The sequence below is a fragment of the Ovis canadensis genome, chromosome 11 (assembly GCF_042477335.2).
Source record: "Ovis canadensis isolate MfBH-ARS-UI-01 breed Bighorn chromosome 11, ARS-UI_OviCan_v2, whole genome shotgun sequence".
In the NCBI taxonomy this organism is placed as follows: Eukaryota; Metazoa; Chordata; class Mammalia; order Artiodactyla; family Bovidae; genus Ovis; species Ovis canadensis.
The window spans coordinates 43,972,681-43,994,862 of record NC_091255.1 but is presented as its reverse complement, the minus strand read 5'-3'; the positions used below and the strand labels follow the sequence as shown (position 1 = coordinate 43,994,862).

The 22,182-nt window shown below is 40.7% G+C and overlaps 2 protein-coding genes across 15 annotated transcripts in view; one reads left to right on the top strand and one right to left on the bottom strand.

The window, feature by feature from the left end:
• The first annotated feature begins 1,817 nt into the window (after positions 1-1,817).
• NME2 (NME/NM23 nucleoside diphosphate kinase 2) lies at positions 1,818-8,531 on the top strand. Its single transcript, XM_069603647.1, has 5 exons — positions 1,818-2,574; positions 2,949-3,078; positions 3,956-4,057; positions 7,390-7,502; positions 8,276-8,531. Exons 2-5 carry the CDS (start codon positions 2,953-2,955, stop codon positions 8,391-8,393), a joined length of 459 nt encoding a protein of 152 aa, XP_069459748.1. The 5' UTR covers positions 1,818-2,574; positions 2,949-2,952; the 3' UTR covers positions 8,394-8,531.
• Positions 8,532-11,890: 3,359 nt separating this feature from the next.
• The window catches only part of MBTD1 (mbt domain containing 1), a 70,597-nt gene continuing 60,305 nt past the window's right edge, over positions 11,891-22,182 (bottom strand). For all 14 annotated transcript variants that reach the window (XM_069603635.1, XM_069603645.1, XM_069603644.1 and 11 more), the window contains one exon: positions 11,891-15,096. In XM_069603635.1, the coding sequence (XP_069459736.1) occupies positions 14,978-15,096 (119 nt within the window). In that variant the 3' untranslated portion in view covers positions 11,891-14,977. The remainder of the gene's footprint in view (positions 15,097-22,182) is intronic.

Below are 22,182 nucleotides of genomic sequence, written 5' to 3'. Positions count from 1 at the left end.
TTCCATGTTCCTTACTAGGACCTCCTGTTGTAAAACAACTCATGCAAATGGTTACTATGGTGCATGGCCAGGGTGGAAGGTTTCAATCAGTGTGCTTCCCCTAACAATTTAGCATGCTAGCGCATTACAATGAGAGTATACCGAGGCTCAAGGTCTAGTGAAGATGAATCTTTCACCATTTTGGGCCTAGTCAGTTCTAACTAGTTTTTGTTATATCCAGGTTTTTTCAAGGCTCTGTTATCTTTTAAGGATTGTGCTCTGCCCCCTTCTCTTTTTGTTTATACCTTCTCCAGTCTTCCCAGGAAGAAAAGGAGAGTTGAAAGGCAGAGGGCTGCTACTGACTATAACCACAAGGTGATATTAGTGACCAGACCAAGCAGCAAACAGCTTTGCGGAGAAATATTCGTGAAATTCCCACTCTTTCGCACAATTGACACTTGATAACTCTGGAAAGGAAACTCAAATAAAAGTGTGCTGCAGATTGGGGCCCAAGGGAACACTGGGTGTTCCTGCTCCAGGATGAAGACTGCCAGGGTACTGTGGTTTAATGCTCTGCAACTAGAAGTTTGGAAAGCCAGCAAAGTGTAATAGAGGCCTGGACTGTCAAATCATCTAACACAGGTTATCAGTGCAGTGCCAGGGCTCCTAGGGTGGTGACACACAGTTTCTATGGTTAGCTCACCACCCTGGGCAGAGAGTGTGTTTGCCCATCTCAGGCTGTAAGCACTGCAGGAGAGGTGGAGGGGGTGGGGAAGCTGGTCACCACCAAAGCTAGTGGTTTGCCAGACAGAGAGGAGATAGAGATTGTCTGCAAATGTACGACAGGCCTGATTTCTGTGAGAGAGTCTAGAATCTTATCAAGGGTGTGTCTCAGACTGAACTGTATAACCTGGCCACATAATAGTGCTGGGGCAGAAGAGACCATCATCTCAGGGTGGGAATGTTGTAGCTGGTTGTAGCTGCTGCTACTGCTGCTAAGTCTCTTGTCTGACTCTTCACGACCCCATGGACTGTAGCCTACCAAGCTCCTCCATCCATGGGATTTTCCAGGCAAGAGTACTGGAATGGGTTGCCATTTCCTTCTCCAAGGAATGCTGCAGGGAAGAAGCCAATTCTGACTCCGTGTTCAAAATTGTTTTTTGACTTGATTTTCATTGCTTTATTATTATAATCATACTTAATGGCCTCCCTGGAGGATCCTGCCCCTCTGCTTGACAGGAAAGTGCCTTTGTTCAGCTCTTGGCGAGACAGTTTGTTCCTGCCCAACTGTGAATAGAGATTAACACACCCCATCCAAAGGCTGACCATTCCCTTGGAGATGTTATGCAAAACTGAAGACCCTTTCGCTTTACTTCCTCACCGCCTCTCCCTCTCTAGTCTGTTTTTTTAATTTTAGTTCCTCATTGCTTCTTTCTCTCTGATCTGTAAAAGAACCTGGCGTCCATAAGATGGTTATTTTGAAGCGCTAGCCTGCCATCCTCTCTGTCAGCTGCTTTCTGAATAAAGCGGTTTTTCCTGCCTCAACACCTCCTCTTGGCCTGTCGTGTGGCAAGCAAAGCGAGCTTGGACTCCATAACAGCATCAGGGAAGCTAAACTGGGCTGGGAAGGTTGGTGGAGAGACAGGCAGGAAGGAACAGGGCATAGGGCATTTTGTTAAATTAGCCTTGGATGCCATCCTCCAGGGGAGAAGGCAATGGCAACCCACTCCGGTACTCTTGCCTGGAAAATCCCATGGACAGAGGAGCCTGGTGGGCTGCAGTCCGTGAGGCTGTGAAGAGTCGGACACGACTGAGCGACTTCACTTTCACTTTTATGCACTGGAGAAGGAAATGGCAACCCACTCCAGTGTTCTTGCCTGGAGAATCCCAGGGACGGGGGAGCCTGGCGGGCTGCCGTCTATGGGGTCGCAGAGTCGGACACGACTTAAGTGACTTAGCAGCAGCAGCAGCAGCCATCCTCCAGGCAGAGGCAGTAATCAAAGCAGGACGGAGGGTCAGATGGTGTTTGAAGAGGATGCTGACGGAGGCTCCTTGCGGGGAGAAGTGCGGTTGAGGCGCATTGGGAGGCGGAGGGCTTGAAGCAGGGCTCAACTTGCTTGAAGGGAGGGAAGGGGAACCGATTTCACACGCAGGATAAGAGCTTGTGCTAAACGGGGAGGAGAGAAAGCAGCTCTGGGTTCTCGGTGAATGGGGGTGACTCGCACAGAGTAGGACACGACTGAAGCGACTTAGCAGCAGCAAAACCTAGAGATATGTGAGTACTAGGAGATACTGAAGACAGGAGCTGGACTGGACGCGCGCAGTTCTACTAGCGGATCATCCAGGTAGCAAAAAAAAAAAAAAATCACTTCCTGCCCCTTCTGAAGCCCTAGCCAGCTTCTTCCTTAAGCTCCGGGCTGGTCAGAGCAGCCGCGAACGCGTCCGGCCTCGCGGGTTGGGCGGCGGGTCGTCCGGGGTGTGGCTACTGCCGGCCCCTCCTCCGCGGGCTCCCAGCCAAGTCAGTTGCTCAGCTCTCGGCTCCGGTCTGGGCTCTGGCCGTCATCGCTACCCGCACCCGCGCTCACCCCCTTACCGGTAAGGCTGCGGCTCCGCTCCCTTTCTCGCTCTGCGGCACCTCCCCGCTCGCGCCGCGTCAAGCGGGTCCCGGGCCGCAGGCGTCCCCTGCGTCCCGCAAGCGTCCCCTGGGTCCCACAGGCGTCCGCTGGGTCCCGCAGGCCTGGCTTTATCCCAAGATTCGGCCGCGTGTCCTCCGCGGCAGCTCTGGACGGCCGAGGGGCGGCGGCTGGGTGCGGGTAGGGCTTGGCTTCTAGAAGGTCACGTTGCGGCGGGCGGGCTGCGGGCTGGGGCGGGCAGGCGCGGGCGCCACGTGGCCTCCCGGCCGGCGTCTGAGCCCCTCGAGGCCTGTGTGGGCGCGGACACCGGTTTCTGATTTCACCTGCCGCCCACAGGACCATGGCCCACGCGGAGCGCACCTTTATTGCTATCAAGCCCGACGGCGTGCAGCGCGGCCTGGTGGGCGAGGTCATCAAGCGCTTCGAGCAGAAGGGATTCCGCCTTGTCGCCATGAAGTTCCTTCAGGTGATGCGCCCCGCTCCCTTTCCCCTGGCTGCGGCATGGCCACGGGTGGTTTTCCTTCCCCGCAGCGCCGATCCGCGCGTCCTTTTCCGAGTCGGAAAATCTGGCTGATTTAGGGCCCGCGAGAACTTCTTTTCCCCTCCCTCTCCAGGGCGCCTGGGGCCCGCTGACCCTTCCCCAGGCCCCGGGGGCAGGGTGTGGGCGGGCACCCTTGGAAGGTTAAGCGGAGGTAAAGTGACTCAGGTTGCGATGGGGCTGTGGGCCGCAGGAGGGCAGCAGGGAGTGGAGAAGGCTTGTGTCCCGGGCCCACGCGGGTCCACCCAGGCACAGGATGGAGGCTGCAATCCCTTTGTGCTTCAGTTTTGCAGCTCTGAAATGATTGAGGTTTTAGATGGGGCTTCCCTTCCTCTCCCCTTATCTGCAGGCTCCCTTTGGCATAGGACTTTATTTTCCACATTAAATTTGGGACACAAATCTGGACCTCAAGGGATACATGTCTAAGAACTGAATTTTAAACCAAGCTTCTCAGTGAAGAGATCTTTCAGTTAACATCAGAAATGTTTAAAAGGGCATTATGAAAGGGCCAGAGGATTTTGGAATAGTTTGGAATAGTTCCTTTGATTGCAGCCAACACTTAACTCCATAACCACCTTCTGTATTACAAGGTCATTGACATGATAGTGTGTGTTCATGATCAGAAGAATCTTTCTGCTAATAAACTGTCAGTTTCATGGTTTAGATGGGATTTTTAAAAAAACACATCTTATGAACGTGAACTTAAATACATAACCAGACTTTTAGAGAACCTACCAAGTTACTGGGGTAGGGAGGACGTCTGAGGAGTTTAATTCCTAATTGGTACCTTCTCTTCAATGCCAAGGCCTCTGAGGAACTCCTGAAGCAGCACTACATTGACCTGAAAGACCGCCCCTTCTTTCCCGGCCTGGTGAAGTATATGAACTCAGGGCCAGTCGTGGCCATGGTAAGTTTCTCGTGGTGGAAGAGGTGGAACCAAGGAGAAGAATAAAGCTGATAGGGTTTGTTCAGTGTCTTCATTCCCCTTTTCAGACATCATCTCCAGATACCCCAAATTCCTTGTTTTACAAATGCAGCCTGCTTGTGGTTAGTTTACAAAGCAACTGGGAGCTTGAGAGGAAAAAGGAAGCGAGTATCAGACATAACAAAAAGTTCTTTTAATCCTGTGCTAGAAATGAAGTGGTCTAGTTCTTAATGGGGCATTAACATCTAATTGGAAATGAAGTGAATAGAAGCAGGGGGTATAATACAGTCAATAAAATTGTTGAGAAAGACCTGCTTCCTGTTCCCTGACGGTGACCTTCCTTCTGCTTTTCCCTGGAACACACTTGCCCCTTTCATGTCCGCTTTTGCCATGTCTTGCTCTGCCAGTCTTCTGTGATGCCCTTCCCACTGATCCGGTTCTAGTCTCATCATTTTTCTTTACCCTTTCATCATTACTTTTTTAGAGTTTGTGACTGCACAAGAATTCTTCAGTCTTGTTAATCTTTTTCAGTCAAACTAGGAAGTCAAGTTGGGCAGACCTTTTCTCTGTATCCACTTGGGATGGAGTATGGAGTATTTTATATCAGCCCCTATTACTTCTGGGGTTGGTTGATAATCAGGTCACTGATCGGTCTGACTGATTTGTGCTACTGTTGTTCAGTTGAAGTTGCATTCAACTCTGCAACCCCATGGAACGTAGCACACCAGGCTTCCCTGTCCTTCACCATCTCACGGAGTTTGTGCAAAATGTCCACTGAGTCGGGGATGCCATCCAACCATCTCATCCTCTGTCACCCCCTTCTGCTCTCAGTCTTTCCCAGAATCAGGGTCTTTTTCAATGAATTGGCTCTTCGCATCAAGTAGCAGAAGTATTACAGTTTCAGCATGTCCTTCCAATGAATATTTAGGGTTGATTTCCTTTAGGATTGACTGGTTTGATTTCCTTGCTGTCCAAGAGACTCGCAAGAGCCTTCTCTAGCATCACGTTTCGAAAGCATCGATTCTTCGGCACTCAAGTCTTCTCCATGGTCCAACCCTGACATCTGTACATGACTACTGTAAAAACCATAGCTTTGACTAGACGGACCTTTGTTGCCAAAGTGATGTCTCTGCTTTTTAATAGGCTGTCTAAAGAGTCACACACGACCGAACTGAACTAGGTTTGTCATAGCTTTCCTTCCAAGGAGCAAGTGTCTTTTAATTTCATGGCTGCAGTCACTGTCCGCAGTGATTTTGGAGCTCAAGAAAATAAAATCTGTCACTGCTTCCACTTTTTCCTCTTCTTTTTGCCATGAAGTGATGAGACTGGATGCCATGATGTTAAGTTTTTTTGACGTTGTTTCAATCTAGCTTTTTCACTCTCTTTCACCCTCATCAAGAGACTCTGTTTCCTCTTCACTTTCTGCCATTAGAGTGGTATCATCTGCATATCTGAGGTTGATTGATCTCTGTCAATCTTTTTTTTCCCCCATCCGGCAGTCTTGATTACAGCTTCTGATTCATCCAGCCTGGCATTTCACATGATAAGTTAAACAAGCAGGGTGACAATATATGGTGTGCCTTGTGGTGTGCCTTTCCCAATTTGGAACCAGTCAGTTGTTCCATGTCTGGTTCTAACTATTGCTTCTTGACCCACATACAGGTTTCTCAGGAGGCAGGTAAAGTGGTCTGGTATTCCCATCTCTTTAAGAATTTTCCACACTTTGTTGTGATCCACAAAGTCAAAGGCTTTAGCGTAGTCAATGAAGCAGATGTTTTATGGAATTCCCTTGCTTTCTCTATGATCCAGCAAATGTTGGCAATTTGATCTCTGGTTCCTCTGCCTTTTCTAAACCCGGCTTGTACAATAGAAAGTTCTCAGTTCATGTACTGTTGAAGCATAACTTGAAGGATTTTGAGCATTACCTTGCTAGTATGTGAAGTGAGCTTGACTGCATAGTAGGTGTGAATGTTCTTTGGCATTGCCCTTCTTTGGGATAGGAATGAAAACTGACCTTTTCCAGTTCTGTGGCCATTGCTGAGTTTTCCAGATTTGCTGGCATATAGAGTGCAGCACTTTTAACAGCGTCATCTTTTAGGACTTTTTAAAAAATAGTTTATTTTTGGCTCTGCTAGGTCTCTTGCTGCGAGGGCTTTTCTATAGTCGCAGCAAGCAGGGGCTACTTTAGTTGTGGTGCTCAGGCTTCTCACTGCAGTGGTGTCTCTTGTTGCGGAGCGTGGGTCTAGAGCGCTTGGGCTTCAGCACGTGAGCTCAGTGGTTGCTGCTCCTATGCTCCAGAGCACAGGCTCAGTGGTTTTGGCATACAGGCTTAGCTGCCTATGGCATGTGGAATCTTTCCAGATCAGGGACTGAACCTGTGTCTTCTGCGTTGGCACATGGATTCTTTACCACTAGCCACCAAGGAAGCCCCATCTTTTAGGATTTTAAATAGCTCAGCTGGAATTCCATCACCTCCACTAACTTTGCTCATAATAATGCTTCCTAAGGCCCACTAAGACTTCACACTTCAGGATGTCTGGCTCTAGGTGAGTGACCACACCATGGTAGATATCCGGGTCAAGACCTTTTTTGTGTAGTTCTTCTGTGTATTCTTGCCACTTCGTAATTTCTTCTTCCATTAGGTCCTTACCATTTCTGTCCTTTATCATGCTCTTCCTTGCATGAAAAATGGGTATCTCCAATTTTCTTGAAGAAATCTCTAGTCTTTCCCATTCTATTTTTTCCTCTGTTCATTTAAGAAGGCCTTCTTCTCTCTCCTTGCTATTCTCTAGAACTCTGCATGCAGTTGGGTATATCTTTCACTTCTCTTTTCTCAGCTATTTGTAAGGCTTCCTCAGACTGGTTGTTTGCCTTCATGCATTTCTTTTTCATTGGGATGGTTTTGGTCACTGCCTCCTGTACAGTGTTACAAACCTCAGATCATAGATCTTCAGGAACTCGCCCTACCAGATCTAACCCCTTGATTCTATTTGTCATCTCCACTATATAATAGTAACGGTTTTGATTTAGGTAGTATCTGAATGGCCTAGTGGTTTTCCCTACTTTCTTCAATTTAAGCTTGAATTTTGCAATAAGGAGCTCATGGTCTGAACCACAGTCAGTTCCAGGTCTTGTTTTTTGCTCACTGTATAGAGCTGCTCCATTCTTCGGCTGCAAAGAATCTGATTGGAATTGTAGCTTGCGTTGTCGGAAAACGGTGTTTGCGATGATCAGTGTGTGCTATTAGGTAGAGATCAATGTTTTCAGTGGTCCTGATGGCAGAACTAATATACTTCTTTTTTCCTACTGTCAAGGTCTGGGAGGGCCTGAATGTGGTGAAGACAGGACGAGTGATGCTTGGGGAGACCAACCCAGCAGATTCTAAGCCAGGCACCATTCGTGGCGACTTCTGCATTCAAGTTGGCAGGTAAGTTCTAAGGGGCGTTAATCACTTTTCCTCAAAGCCACTTACTTTGGGTTTAAAACATATATTTTCGGCATATTACAATTTTAGAAAAACTTGAATGTTTAAATTAGGTGGTAATTATCATTGGATGAATGCTTTCTTAGTTACTTCTCTAGGCTACTTAAAATTTAACCCAAGACACTGACAAGGGAGTTGCCATTAGGTCCTCTGTGACAACAGAAAGTGCAAAGAGTGGGGCAAGGAATGTTTCTGGTGTTGGCTCTGCCCTGTGGTACTGTGTCCAAGGGTGTGCCACTTTTAGCCTTTTTGCTTCTCTCACTTACATAAAATGTTACAAAAATTTTACAGAGTTATGAGATTCAAATGAAATAAAGGGAGTTTCAGTAAGTGTGAATGGTTTGGTTGGGCTTTGCAAACTAATGTTGTAACAAAATACAGCAGAAATGGCTGTTAATAATATATCTAGTTTGGGATTTGGTCTAGATATTCCTATATTTTTCAAAATATGAGAAGGAATGTTTTGAGGCATGGCAATCTTGGGTACAAGCACTGTTTTGAAAACTTAGAAACATAATAAAGTTGAACCAAGGGATGCTTTTGAGTTAAGTACCTTTATAGTTTTACAGTTGCTTTTAGGAGGAAATAATTTGGGGTCATCAGCTGCTTCAAGGGGCAACGGGCTGAAAAAGTCTTTAGTGGCTCTCCTTTGTTTCATCCATTAAACATAATTTCTTGCACTTTAACATGTGGTAACTAGTAATTATTCTCCTTAGGAACATCATTCATGGCAGTGATTCAGTAAAAAGTGCTGAGAAAGAAATCAGCTTGTGGTTTAAGCCCGAAGAACTGATTGAATACAAGTCTTGTGCTTTTGACTGGATATATGAATAAGAGGTGGTCAGAGCATCAGTCCCCTCAGGCACCACCTTCTGTGTTCCTGGGCACAGCTCTTCATTCCACTGATATGGAAGCAGTAGGATGGATGTTTATTTCCTAAAGCATATTTACCAATAAAGCCTTTAAAAACTGCGTATAGCCTCCCGTGATTACTTGTTATTCAGCTGGAAGAAGTGACTTGGTCCCCTGGCTATTGTCGTGTTATCCAGAACGAATTAATTCTGCTTGTTACGGAAAACTCATCTGATCCTTCTCAGCACCTAGTATATACTTCCAGACTAGAAGGAAAGCAGTGAGGCTGAAGAGGACAAGTGCGGCACTGGCTATGTATCTGAGGAAACTAATGAGGAAATAATGAACACCGTAAAATCTCAACCATTTAGCGGATGCAGAAATGCACATTTCTGTACAAAAATAGTTGCAACTTCGTAGGATGAAACAGACTAGGAAAGCTGTCCAGATTTACACTCTTGTTGACTGCAAACTGGGCAAGTTGAAGAAGTGGAAAATGGAAACCTAAGGATATCTGTAAGATGAGGATGATAACCATGGCAATGCAGGGTTAAATGAAATAATGCATGTAAAGCTGTTTAACCTAGTGCCTGGCCCATGGCTGGTGCACAAATATTCCTTGCAATCCTACCTCCCTTCTTACTCTCTACCCTAGGGTGGGATATTTATTATGATTATTCCCTGGGCTAAAGTAGTTAAGTGGTTACAAAATCTATATTGTCTGTTTTTATAGTTAATTTTACTGGATTGGCACAGTTGCAAAACGATACCAAACAGTACCTATTATCATCATTTGGATTTTGCCTTAAAAATGAGACTGTAGAAATGTGTGGGTTTACAAATAGCTGTTTTTGGAAACTGGTGACAGCTTTTTGTCACTTCCATATAAAAGAGTTAACACTGTGTGGTTTCTTTTGCTGCGGGATTCTCGGTTCCCCCATCAAGTATTGAACCCAGGCCACTGCAGTGAAAGCCCAGAATGCTAACCACTATGCCACCAGGGAATTCGCTTAACATTGTTTTTTGTGCATACTGCTATACTATAAGACAATGAGAAATATATCAATCAGTTAAGTTCAGTTGCTCAGTTGTGTCTGACTCTTTGAGACCCTATGGACTGCAGCATGCTAGGCCTCCCTGACCTTCACCAACTTCTGGAGTTTACTTAAACTCAGGTCCGTTGAGTCAGTGATGCCATCCAACCATCTAAAAATCCTGTTGTCCCCTTCTGCCTTCAATCTTTCCCAACATCAGGGTCTTTTCAAATGAGTCAGTTCTTTGCATCAGGTGGCCAAAGTATTGGAGTTTCAGCTTCAACATCAGTCCTTCCAATGAATATTCAGGACTGATTTCCTTTAGAATGGATTGGTTGGATCGCCTTAACAGTCGAGGGACTCTCAAGAGCCTTCTCCAACACCACTGTTCAAAAGCATCTATTCTTCAGCACTCAGTCCAACTCTCACATCCATACATGACTACTGGAAAAACCACAGCCTTGACTAGACAGACCTTTGTTGGCAAAGTAATGTCTGCTTTTTAATATGCTGTCTAGGTTGGTCCTAACTTTTCTTCCAAGGAGTAAGCGTCTTTTAATTTCAGGCTGCAGTCACCATCTGCAGTGATTTTGGAGCTCAAAAAAAAAAAAAAAGTCTGTCACTGTTTCCCCATCTATTTCCCATGAATTGATGGGACCAGATACCGTGATCTTAGTTTTTTAAATGTTTAGCTTTAAAGCCAACTTTTTCACTCTCCTCTTTCACTTTCATTAAGAGGCTCTTTAGTTCTTTGCTTTCTGCTTTAAGGGGGGTGTCCTCTGCATATATGAGGTTATTGATATTTCTACCGGCAATCTTGATTCCAGCTTGTGCTTCATCCAGCCCAGCATTTCTCATGATGTACTCTGCATATACGTTAAATAAGCAGGGTGACAATATACGGCCTTGACATACTCCTTTCCCTATTTGAAACCAGTCTGTTGTTCCATGTCCAGTTCTAACTGTTGCTTCCTGATCTGCATACAGATCTCTCAAGAGGAAGGTCAGGTGGTCTGGTATTCCCATCTCTTCAAGAATCTTCCAGTTTGTGGTGATCCACACAGTCAAAGGCTTTGGCATAGTCAGTAAAACAGATGTTTTTCTGGAACTCTCTGGCTTTTTTGATAATCCAGTGGATGTTGGCAATTTGATCTCTGGTTCCTCTGCCTTTTCTAAAACCAGCTTAAATATCTGGAAGTTCACGGTTCACGTACTGTTAAAAGCCTGGCTTGGAGAATTTTGAGCATTAATTACTAGTATGTGAGATGAGTGCAATTGTGTGGTAGTTTGAGCATTCTTTGGCATTGCCTTTCTTTGGGATTGGAATGAAAACTGACCTTTTCCAGTCCTGTGGCAACTGCTGAGTTTTCCAAATTGGCTGGCATATAGAGTGCAGCACTTTCACAGCATCATCTTTCAGGATTTGAAATAGCTCAACTGGAATTCCATCACCTCCACTAGCTTTGTTTGTAGTGATGCTTCCTAAGGGCCATTTGACTTTTCATTCTATAATGTCTGGCTCTAGGTGAGTGATCATACCATCGTGATTACCTGGGTCATGAAGATCTTTTGTGTATAGTTCTCCTATGTATTCTTGCCCCCTCTTCTTAGTATCTTCTGCTTTTGTTAGGTCCATACCATTTCTGTCCTTTATTGTGCCCATCTTTGTATGAAATATTCCCTTGGCATCTCTAATTTTCTTGAAGTAATCTCTAGTCTTTCCCATTCTATTGTTTTCCCCTATTTCTTTGCACTGATCACTGAGGAAGGCTTTTTTTTTTTTAATCTCTCCTTGCTATTCTTTGTATTCTTTAAATACATCAATAGCTCGGTATTAAAAAGTCAGGATTCTAATTTCAAGTTAAGAACTGACAAGAAATTTAAGATTTTCTAAGTCATGTTTCAAATGAATCTCATGTTTATATATGCTCCAAGCTTTCACATTTAGTAGCAATTTCACTACAATTAGATCCTGAGGCAGACCTGGGATCTGCATTTTAATGTGGGGGTTCCCATCCCTGATCCCCATGCACCCTGGCTAAGGTACTTGTAATCAGCAGCAGGAGTTACATACAGGCTTATTCTGTGTCAGGGTTGTTCTCGGAAATTTTTTGTTACACGTTCAGAGCTCTCTGTCACTCCTGCTGGCTTACCTTATGAGAGTACAGGTTCTGTGAGGGAGGAACTGCTCCATCTTTCCCTGGGGCCTTTGACTGCTTACAGAAGGCACTCAAGGAACTTCCCTAGCTGTCCAGTGGTTAAGACTGCAGTTCCACTGCAGGGAGCACAGGTTCAATCCCCGGTCCAGAAACTAGGATCCCTCCTGCCGCCAGGTGCGGCCAAAAAAACAATTACAAAGAAAAAATAATGAAGGCACTCAATGTTTTGAATGGAAAAGGAAATTCCTCAAATACCAAGCATATTAAATAACTGCTCATGTGCAACTTAATTTTAATGTTTTATTTTGTGTAAAAAAGGGCAAATTTAGTGAATTATTTTCATCTTGTACACAAAGTTATAATTTTAATGCTTTAACACATCCATGCTGAAAATTTTCAATTTGGTAAAAATGAAAGGAACATAAATTTCTCCAAAGGAAGTTTTCACGCCATTATATACACTTCATGAGAAAGTTTCAAATACTTTCTCAATGATCACAAGTTACCAAGAAAATAAAAGATTAAATTTGTACAGATATTGATCTATATATCAAATACATACAGAAATGATGTAAAAACCTTATGCAGTTTACTTTGACCTCTGTCCTCAAAAGATTTGCCCAGGGACAGATGCTTTTCTTTTGTATAAATGACTGTGGCTTTATTTAAAATATGAAAATCAAAGGAAGAAACCCAGTTTAATCACAGTATTTTTAAAATCCCTTCCCAATAGTAAAGGATCATTACCAAATATATAGCACCATAATACAAATATTGATGGGAAAGGGTATTCACATCACACAAAATGAATAATAATAAAAACAAACAAACACTGAAAACCCGTGTTAGTATCCATAGAATAAGAAGTTGATAACAGCTTTAGCTTTCTTCATACACAGCAAGGAAAAAGTTAAAGAGTTTAAACTACCAAAAACCCCCAAATAATCCTAACAGGAAAAAAAAAAACAAGAACAAACCCAAGGTCAGCAGTATATTTGAACCGTAAGAGAACGGGGCTACTGAGTTGTACACTTGGAGTTGTGGCTAAGACATAAATCTTCTCTGCCACCAACTCATTTTCTGTTCTTTCGGCAGTAGGAGTTAAGAGCCTGAACAGTGAAGAGGGCTTCAGATCGAGTTTATCTGGTACAAAGTCCTTACCATCACCATGCTGGTCATGGGATTAAGACAAGAAACACTTCATAAATATTAATATGTGGCAAATTTGAAAACAGCCTGGCTTTGCTGTAAAATTAGAAGCTTATATAAAATCTGGCTACAAATGAGCATTTCACAGAACTAATTACCAGGCTCCAAATCAAATCCCTTCTGGTTTATTCAGTTTCCCATAGAGATCTTAAGCTCAGGGTCCTGTTAAAGTACACGCTACAACTGGCTTCTTGTGCCCATAACATGGAATCGGAGTCCTGGGTCTAAATTCACTGAGCCTGAGGATAAAGACTGTTGTCACCTTTGCTTTAGAAGTCTTCCAGGCTTTAAGTTCATGGGAAGATTCTTAAAAGTTGAAGATTTGGGAAGTTTATGTCACATTTACAGTAGGTCCCTCTCAGTAATGTTTAAGATAAATATCCAGTAATTTAACAGCTGAATTCACATATATTTGACACATAAGAATCAACCTGGCATTGATATGACTTGCATTTATGCCCCTAAAGAGACAGTATTAAGAAATGTTGACATGCAATTCCATACATTCTTACACTATAAAGTAACAAATTTTACTTCCAGTAGCAACTACAAAACCTTATGATATTAACCCCTCTTGCATAGAATGAGGTAAACCTGTGCATATTACCAATGCTATTATTCCCAAAAGTAGAGCAATATTTTAGAAAATAAATTGCTGGTTTTTAATGTTCTATGCATTTTAAAATTCAAACAAAAAAAAATCTTACCTAATATGGTCTCCTGGGGCTTTCCATTAACATTTTTTAAAGCATTCCATAGGCTGAAGGACTGTAGAGGTTAATCATTTTGATTAATTTCTAATTAGCCCTACCCATATTCCAGAGGAGATGGTTACTATTACCACTCTGAAGAGGCCAGGCTAATACCCAGAAGCACTTCTACAACAGATGCAATTAATTCCTGAGAGTTGAGTTTATGAACCTCACTGGTAAATGCTAAAGCCCTCTCATTCAGTCACAACTCAGCCAGAAAAGTGCGGAGAGCAAACCTTTCACCAATTTACCCTTACATCCTTTCTTAAACGAAGCCATGTGAATTTAAAAATAGGGAATGTCTGAAATGGTCCAAATCAGTTATTACTGTTAAAATTAAATCTGAATACAGTTAAAGACAATTCTTACATATATATATGGAATTTTAAGAAAAATTCTCTTTCAAATTAGTTTTCTAACAAATCCAGGATAGTCAAAAGCAGAGCAGGAATGATTCTGAAATCTAGACTTATCTTGGCTTTAAACCACTGTTAAAATAATTTTGATTCTCCTGGTAATACAGAACACATAAGTTTTCGGGTGTAGTTATACAAGTATTATCTCACAGATGGAGAGAAATGGCAGAGAACTAATAAGAATTCCTTTTGTGGGATATTTTTTAGTAAGGAAAATAAAATAAACTTAGGACAATATTGCATTTTCCCCAATCCCTCAACATGTAGACCGAGATCTTGTATATCTTGTCAACCATTCCAGTTTAACACTTTAGTGTTAGGATAATTTTACTCATTTTTAATTAAAAGAGAACATATAAAGTATCCAGAGTTCTTCCAGTTTCATATAGAACTCCAAATGAATTTTCACAGAATGAAACACTTCTGTACAAATATTTAAAATGGGCTGCAATAAAATGCCAACAAGCAGAATTAATTACCCTTCCATGATTTATGTGGTGATGAGCTCTCCACAGCGGGGATTCAGTTGCATATTCTGCAGCAGAGGAAGCTGGAGATGTGACTGGCCTAACTTCTAAAATCCCAAAATCTCCCAACAGGTACCAAAAAGGTTCATTAGTAATGACAGTTCGTTTGCATTTACAACAGTATCTTTCTTAAGTCATTTCCTTCAATCCTGCTACCTAAACTTTAATCTTACCAAAAAAGTTAGAATTTCAATTCTTGTTAACAATGCACATAAATCCAAACTTGGAAAATATTACAAAATTCTTTCAAAAGCTTCAAATACAACACAAAAATTGTCCATCTTTATAAATTGAAAAATTTCCCCCCAAGGCTAAAATAGTTTCCCTACCCACTTGAAAAATCTGGAACTGAAATTTTCTATGTTTAGCAAAATGTCCCAGTAGAATAGCCCCGCTGTACAGCTGGATTGATTATAAAATCAGTCCTGTGTAAAATTCTTTCCCTCCCACCCTCAGTTTCTGAGCAACCTCAAGGCTCCTGTTTGATGTAAAAGTTGGCAGAGCCATTGCTTTCCTGATCAGATGCTCCTTGGAGGAAACTATAATCCTCTCCATCTATCAACTCCTCTTTCAGCTGCAATGTAGTCACTGCAAGAAAGAAATAAATATACAAGATGTTATTAAGTCTTTCTGGAATATTCAGATTACTTTTAATTTTCATGTTCCACCAGCTTTATAGTTAATAAGAGGCTTCTTCATGTCTTCAATAATTTCAAAACTAACTGCCCCTGAAGGAGGAGCATTTAATTACTTTTAATTTTCAAAGTGTATTTGTAGTTGAGAAAAGTTTCAAGAAAGAACAACACTACAAATTGGACACTGCACAAATGAACACTGTCAATGAAATGTTGAAGGTGATACTGATCACTCATTTGACTGAATTTTTCTCATGATTAAGTATTCACTTTTATGTCAATGCCTATATAAATGATGTATTTTTTGGATAGTTCTGAACTATAGTAAGTAACACAATAAATATGACTTTAATATGTTATCTCCAAGGAGTACCTTTGTTAAAGACTCTCCATAAAAAAAGATAAAATCTAATTTTAAAATAGTATTAAAAATATCATAAAATATATGATCTACATACAATTTGTATATTTATAAAAATAAATAATAAACCCAATAGTAAAAACATCTGTATTAAAACTAAAATCAAGAAAAACTTAAGTAATCATTTCGGGTAAAATAGAAATTGATTGACATCAGCAGTGTGAAAGTCACTGGTATAAAACAGCTAACACTTGGAATTCCCTAGCATCCAGGGGTTAGGACTCTGCTTTCACTGCTGAGGGCATGGGTTCAATCCCTGGTTGGGTAGCTAAGATCCTGCAAGCCTTGCAGTGTGCAGCTAAAAGAGAATGGGATCACTTAATAGTAGTACTTACTGCCTGTCCACATTTTTATCTGAAGACATTTTTTTTTTAATGAAAAAAAACAACAGTATAGGCAGTCCTTAATTTATGAACAGGTCATGTTCCAATAGGTCTTTACTTTTATAGACAAATATTTTCCAGTTTCCAGTATTTTCAGTGGGGTTTAGGTTTCTTGGTAGCCACTGAAGTCATGCTAGTCAGCATTTTTAGTGACAGGAGGGCTCTTTCTAATGCACGGACAAGCAAGAAGAGAAAGAAAAATTTTTTTCTTGCTGGTCCCAGCACTAGTCTTAGGCAAAAGTTTAGGCAGTTTAATTCTCCGATTTTCCTATCTTCTTTTATAAAGATCTCTTAAGTTACCTCAACACAATTCGCCAGTAACTTCAGATTGCCCTAAACACTTGCCCTGAAGCCCACCCTCTACTTTCTATTAGAACTCTGTGAAGAAAAAATTACTTTCTTACTTAAAAAAAAAAAAAATTATTATTTTGGATTGCACTGGGTCTTCCTTGCTGCACACGGGCTTCCTCTGGTCTTGGCTTGCGGGGGGCTTGCGGGGACTAGTCTTCGTTGCGGTGCATGGGCTTCTCATCGTGGCGGGTTCTGTTGCAGAGCACGGGCTCTACGTGTGCAGGCTTCAGTAGCTGTGGTACATGGGCTTAGCTGCTCTGCGGCATGTGGAATCTTCCGGGATCAGGGATTAAACCCACATTCCCTACTTTGGCAGGGGGTTCTTATCCACTGTACACCAGGGAATTCCCTAAAAGGGCTACTTTTAAAGTCAAAATAATGATAGAAAACCACTTTGTTTCTTGATTTCAGTTATAAAATATTAGTTTCAAAAACAAGGGTCTTTGACATCTTATTTGGTAATTTAAAGAATAATCTTCTGCATTTCTCACAGTGGTAAAAATCCACCCGTCAATGCAGAAAACACAGGTTCGATCTCTGGTCTGGGAAGATTCCATATGCTGTGGACAACTAAGCCTGTGTGTCATTAACTACTGAGCATGTGCTCTAGAGCCCAGGAGACATAGCTACTGAGCCCATGTGCTGCAGTTACTGAAGCTAGTGCTCCCCAATAAGAGAAGCCACCTCAATAAGTCTGTGCACTGCAAGAGAGTAGCCACTGTTCGCCACAACTAGAGAAAAGCCTGTACAGCAATGAAGACACCACACAGCCCAGAATAAATAAATAATCTTTAAAAAATAATGAAGAAAGTAAAAACAAGCATAATCTGAGATATGCTAATTCATTTTATTTTGCTTTGGTAATGGTGTTAAAAAATCTAAGTCCAAAGACAGAAAAGTGAATACACTATTTGTATAATAATAGCGAAACACATACCAATCAGACTGTTAAAAGGTAAAGCAAACACAACCGACTGCTTGCTTTTTTTAAAAAAATCCTTTAAAAATTACTTAATATGAAAAAAATGCTTTTATGGAGGATATCAAACACATAACAGTATCCTTCAAATCAAACCAACATGGATTAATTGTTAAAGACATTTGGATATGAAAATAAACACATGGAAAAGGAAAAAAAAAACAAATTTCATTAAAGGTGCAGTACCCACAATAAAAGCTTGATTAAAACAATATCTTCTTATATGATGATCAGATGGCTAAATGAATGAGAAATTACTGTGCTTCAAGACTAAATATGTTCCACTCAAATGGATGTTTTTGCTTTTTTTTTTTAAATGTATGAAAATTGAGATTCTAAAGCACATCCTGAAACTATTTGCATTTATTATTAACAACAAAGTTCTGGATTATGCTTCTACTCATGTTAATATATGGAAACAATGTTCTAAAAAATGTAGAGAAACATGAAACATTCACTGAGATGTGGGATGTTTTATCTAAAGTTTCAGAGTTTTCATGGAACCTAAAATAAAGCCTGTCTGGTATCTTCACACTCATTATTTCTTCTTTACAGGCTTTATTGTCAATGAATGATGGATGAAATAAAACAGACCCTGTGGCTAATGTCACTTTCTATACAAATGCATTTTCTTGGCTCTGTTTTTAAAAGGAAGTTACTTTGCTGATTCTAATCACTAACATTTCAGGAGGTAAACAGAAACCACACTTTTCCAGTTAGAAGTCCATAAGTAGTAAACTCTTGCAAAAGCTAAACGAACTATAGTTAGGCCAGCAACACAGTCCCTGCAGTTTCACCAGAGTAAAACCACACAAAAGTCCCACAAATGTGCCCCCAGCTCAGAAGACACACATGATAAAGTCTAGAGGAAAGGGAAGTCATTAGGAGGCCTTGTGGGCTCTACCCTGTATGTCTACTCCAAGTTCCTCGGTTTTACCAATCCTAAAAGTCAAGTTCTCTCACAAAATGTGACATACACCTTCAAAACCAGTCTAATGCATAAAACAAAACATCTAAAATGCAGTAAAAATCAAAAATATCCAGAGTTCACAATATCTACAGTTAATTAAGTTATAGAAGACGTTCATAATAAGTACAAAAGGAAAAAAAAGTTAAAAAGACAAACAAAGAGCTGAGATGCTCTTTTGATATCTGAAAGTATTAAAGAGCAGATAAACTTGGATTTGCAGTCCTAATCCATTTCTTACACAAAAGAACTACTGTAAAAAAAAAAAAAAAAAGAAGTACTGTAATTTTTTCTAGATATAAAGATATGAGAGTGATCTTCAGAGAAACAGACTGGGAAGGATAAAGATCAACTAATATACTGTTTAAGAAGGCAAAAGCTAAAGAACACATCCTTAAATGAAAAAAAAGAAAAGAAAAAAAAAAGGCTGATCACAACTTCAGGTGCAAACAGTAATGAGAAGAAAACAGAGCTAGACACTAAGGCTCATCAGGGCTTTCAACAGGGATTTGAAAGAATGCAAGGCTTTTTAAAAAATGAAAATTAGATGAAAAAATGTAGTTTACAAGCAATAGGTAGGACACATGGCAGAATATATGCCAAATTAGATACAACTTTGATGCTATTTGATCTGTACTCACGTCTAAGATTCATCACATGTAAGTGAAGATTCTCTGACAGTCTATGGCAACATGTTTGTTGTTAGCAATGACAAAGGGCAGTATTCCTTACTCTACCAGCTTATCCTAACCAATTCAGCTTGAATTAAACATTAATCACGGTACATATTTCATGTTCCTACCGAAATAAATTTCACTCAAATTCATTACCCAAACTGTACAGGTATTTTATTTCCAAATTCATGGTATTCAACTAAGATTGTGGTAAATATTACTACCAGAATCAAAATTACACAGGTATACAAAACACATCTGTTTACTGAGTGAGAAATGCTATGAAGAAAGCCTCGTTTTTGGATCTGATGAATCATACTGATCCCTTATTGCATATTTCTCCCTGAAGTCAAGTCACACAGAATTCTGCAATGCAATATGTTCAACCATTTTAACAAAACCATGAAATAGTACAAGTTATCTCACAAATTCCGTAAGCTGAAATTACAGCTTTACCTGAATTTGAAGCTCAAAAGTGGCTTATAACAAAATAAAAATCCTTTCCTGATTACTCATTTTAGTGAAGTAACTACCAAGGACTAGTGAAAATGAACTTTTCAGTTGAAAGAAAAAGAAAAATGTGATGAGTCAGCATCTGTCATGCGAGACCATGCTCTGTCCCCCACCACCCTCACCCAGACTTTGGCCCTCTGCAGCACCTGAAGTGTTGATGTGACTAATTACCTGTTTTGAGGCTGGGACTGAACTCTTGGCTAGTGCGGGGAGGTGGGAAGGCCTCCGGGGCTGTCTGTGCTGGAAGGGTTCGATATGGAGGAGGAGTCAACTCTTCGTCACCAGAGAAGCTCCTCCGCACCCCACCTGTCATGGGCAGGCTTGACAAACTGACAGGCTTCTTCCCAACTGGCATCTTCCTCTCTAAATATCAAGTTAAACTAAAGTAAGCTTTTACTTACATGCGTGGGAAGAAAAGTGTATCATAACTAGGAAAGGCTGTATTGCAGAGAATACTGTGAAAAAAGAAGCAACTATGCAAGGTTCGTATTTTTGAAAACAAGGATATGTGTGTGTGTGAGAAACAAGGGTGGGTGGGTGGTGTGTGTGTGTGTGTGTGTGTGTGAAAAGAGAACAACTATGCAAGGTTCGTATTTTTGAAAACAAGGATGTGTGTGTGTGTGAGAAACAAGGGTGGGTGGGTGGTTGGGTGGTGTGTGTGTGTGTGTGTGTGTAAAGAGAACCAACTATGCAAGGTTCATATTTTTGAAAACAAGGATGTGTGTGTGTGCAAGGATGTGTGTGTGTGAGAAACAAGGGTGGGTGTGTATGTGTGCAAGGATGTGTGTGTGAGAAACAAGGGTGGGTGGGTGTGTGTGTGTTGGCGAGTGGATGATAGGGGAGATTATTTCTAGTCTCTCTGAGTCTAGTAATCCTGGTTCTTGACTCTGTAATCAATTTAAAACAAAACAAAGCAAAATGAATGACAGAGAGCATTGAGTGTGGAGAACAGCTAGCTGGCTAACTATTTCCAAGTAAAATTTTAGTTTGAGGGGGACCAAAAATCCAAGGGTAGAGAGAATTTTAAAGCCCTACTTGTAGGTATTTCACTGTGCCCATATAAGCCCAAACACTGTCCTTCAGGGAGAAATCAAACAGCTTAATTAATGAATTATACAAGTGGCAGAATTTTACTGGTATATGTTTCCCTAACTTTTGGTTTATAATTCACTCTTTTAGAAAAAAATTCTTACTCTGAGAAGCAGTTCTAAAATTTAAAGATTCGTGGCCTGCAAGATCTTAAGCAATTTAATTTCTTTTCAAACAGCCTTTGGTTATAGTTTCATTAGCACACATAAGCCTGCAAAGACTTGTACAATACTTTCACCACCAACAAATAAATACTTTAAGCTTTGCAAAGACTGAACAATCAAGCATACCGCATTTATCTGGTTAAAAATTGAAGGATACTTACAGATCTTTGTGACTATAAGTTACATCTGTTTTATTCCAGAGTTAACAAATAACTCAGGAAAGAGCAATCAGAAATTTGCTTTGCAAAATCAGAACTAAAAGACAAATCTAAGTCAGACAGTATTAATATGTAAAATGATCTGGAAATCAAGTTCCTGTAAGTACACATTCAACTCTCAAACCAAAATCACCTGAAGCATTTATTTAGATGAAAAAGTCTACTGCACTACACACTTGGGAGGTAAAAATGCAAGGAGAATCTTCAGTTCTCTACTGCTTACAACAGCCCCTGAAGATGGTACAGAAACGAATGCTGATTTCCTACTCTAGAATTATTAAACTTTGAGGGAAAAAACACTTTTCAGATTGGGACAGATCGTACGTAGACAACAGTCTATATGATCCTCTTGACAGAACATTCTTCATATTGTTTGAAAGCACTAGTTAATAGTTATCCCTTTACAGCATGAACACAGCTAATTAAAAAACAGGCTAGAACAATGAAGTCAACCAATTATTTTTGTAAAAAATAAGCCCTACCAAAGAACATACCAGTAGATGATTTAGGTTGTAGAAAGACCAGAGTCATAAGATGAAACAACAGAGCCAGGATATAATAATCTGTAGATAAACTTAAAAACAAAAGGTTTTGTGGTCTGACTGATAAAAATCTGCATGCAATGGATGACTCAAGGTTCCTGGACCCTAGGTTCTTTCTTATTTTGAAATTTCTAATAATCTATTTGCTGAGTAATGTAAAAAAATAAAAGGAACAGACAGTATCTTAAAATGAAGAATGCTTTTCATTCACACATGACTACAATTCCTTATCCTGAATTCTGAAATTCAAAGTTTTTTTGGGGCAACCAAATCAGACCTCACTTGGTGATACTATTTATAATAATCTTTATTTGGCCCATTAAATGTTACTATTTATATATATTCTGCTTCAAAGTGCTGCAGAGTCTGCAAGGGGTGTTACATAATATATGCTACACACACTGTACTTCTTTAAAAAAAAAAACCCAGAATTCTAAATTCCAAAGTGCATTTGATCTCTAGGATTTCTAATAAGGGACTGTGAGTCCATAATTTTTTTCTTTTCTATGTCCAAAAGACAATTTAAAGGCATTAGAGATGATGTTGCAATATTAAGAGCTATTAAAATATTAAATAATATGTTCTAGTTTTATATTTATTTTTTCAGCTAATCCAGAAATCCGATATCCCATTTAGTGACACACATTATTAAATGTCACTAAAAATTGGGACACTGATATTATCACTTCATTAATTTCATATTTCTTCCCATGTCCCTAGCTTATTAATTCAAAATGA

Bases quoted from the DNA above. Each gene is read 5' to 3' on its own strand.
- NME2 (XM_069603647.1), top strand. From the start codon at position 2,953: ATGGCCCACGCGGAGCGCACCTTTATTGCTATCAAGCCCGACGGCGTG. The intron at 3,079-3,955 runs GTGATGCGCCCC...TTCAATGCCAAG, and splicing joins TCGCCATGAAGTTCCTTCAG to GCCTCTGAGGAACTCCTGAA. The intron at 7,503-8,275 runs GTAAGTTCTAAG...TATTCTCCTTAG, and splicing joins TTCTGCATTCAAGTTGGCAG to GAACATCATTCATGGCAGTG.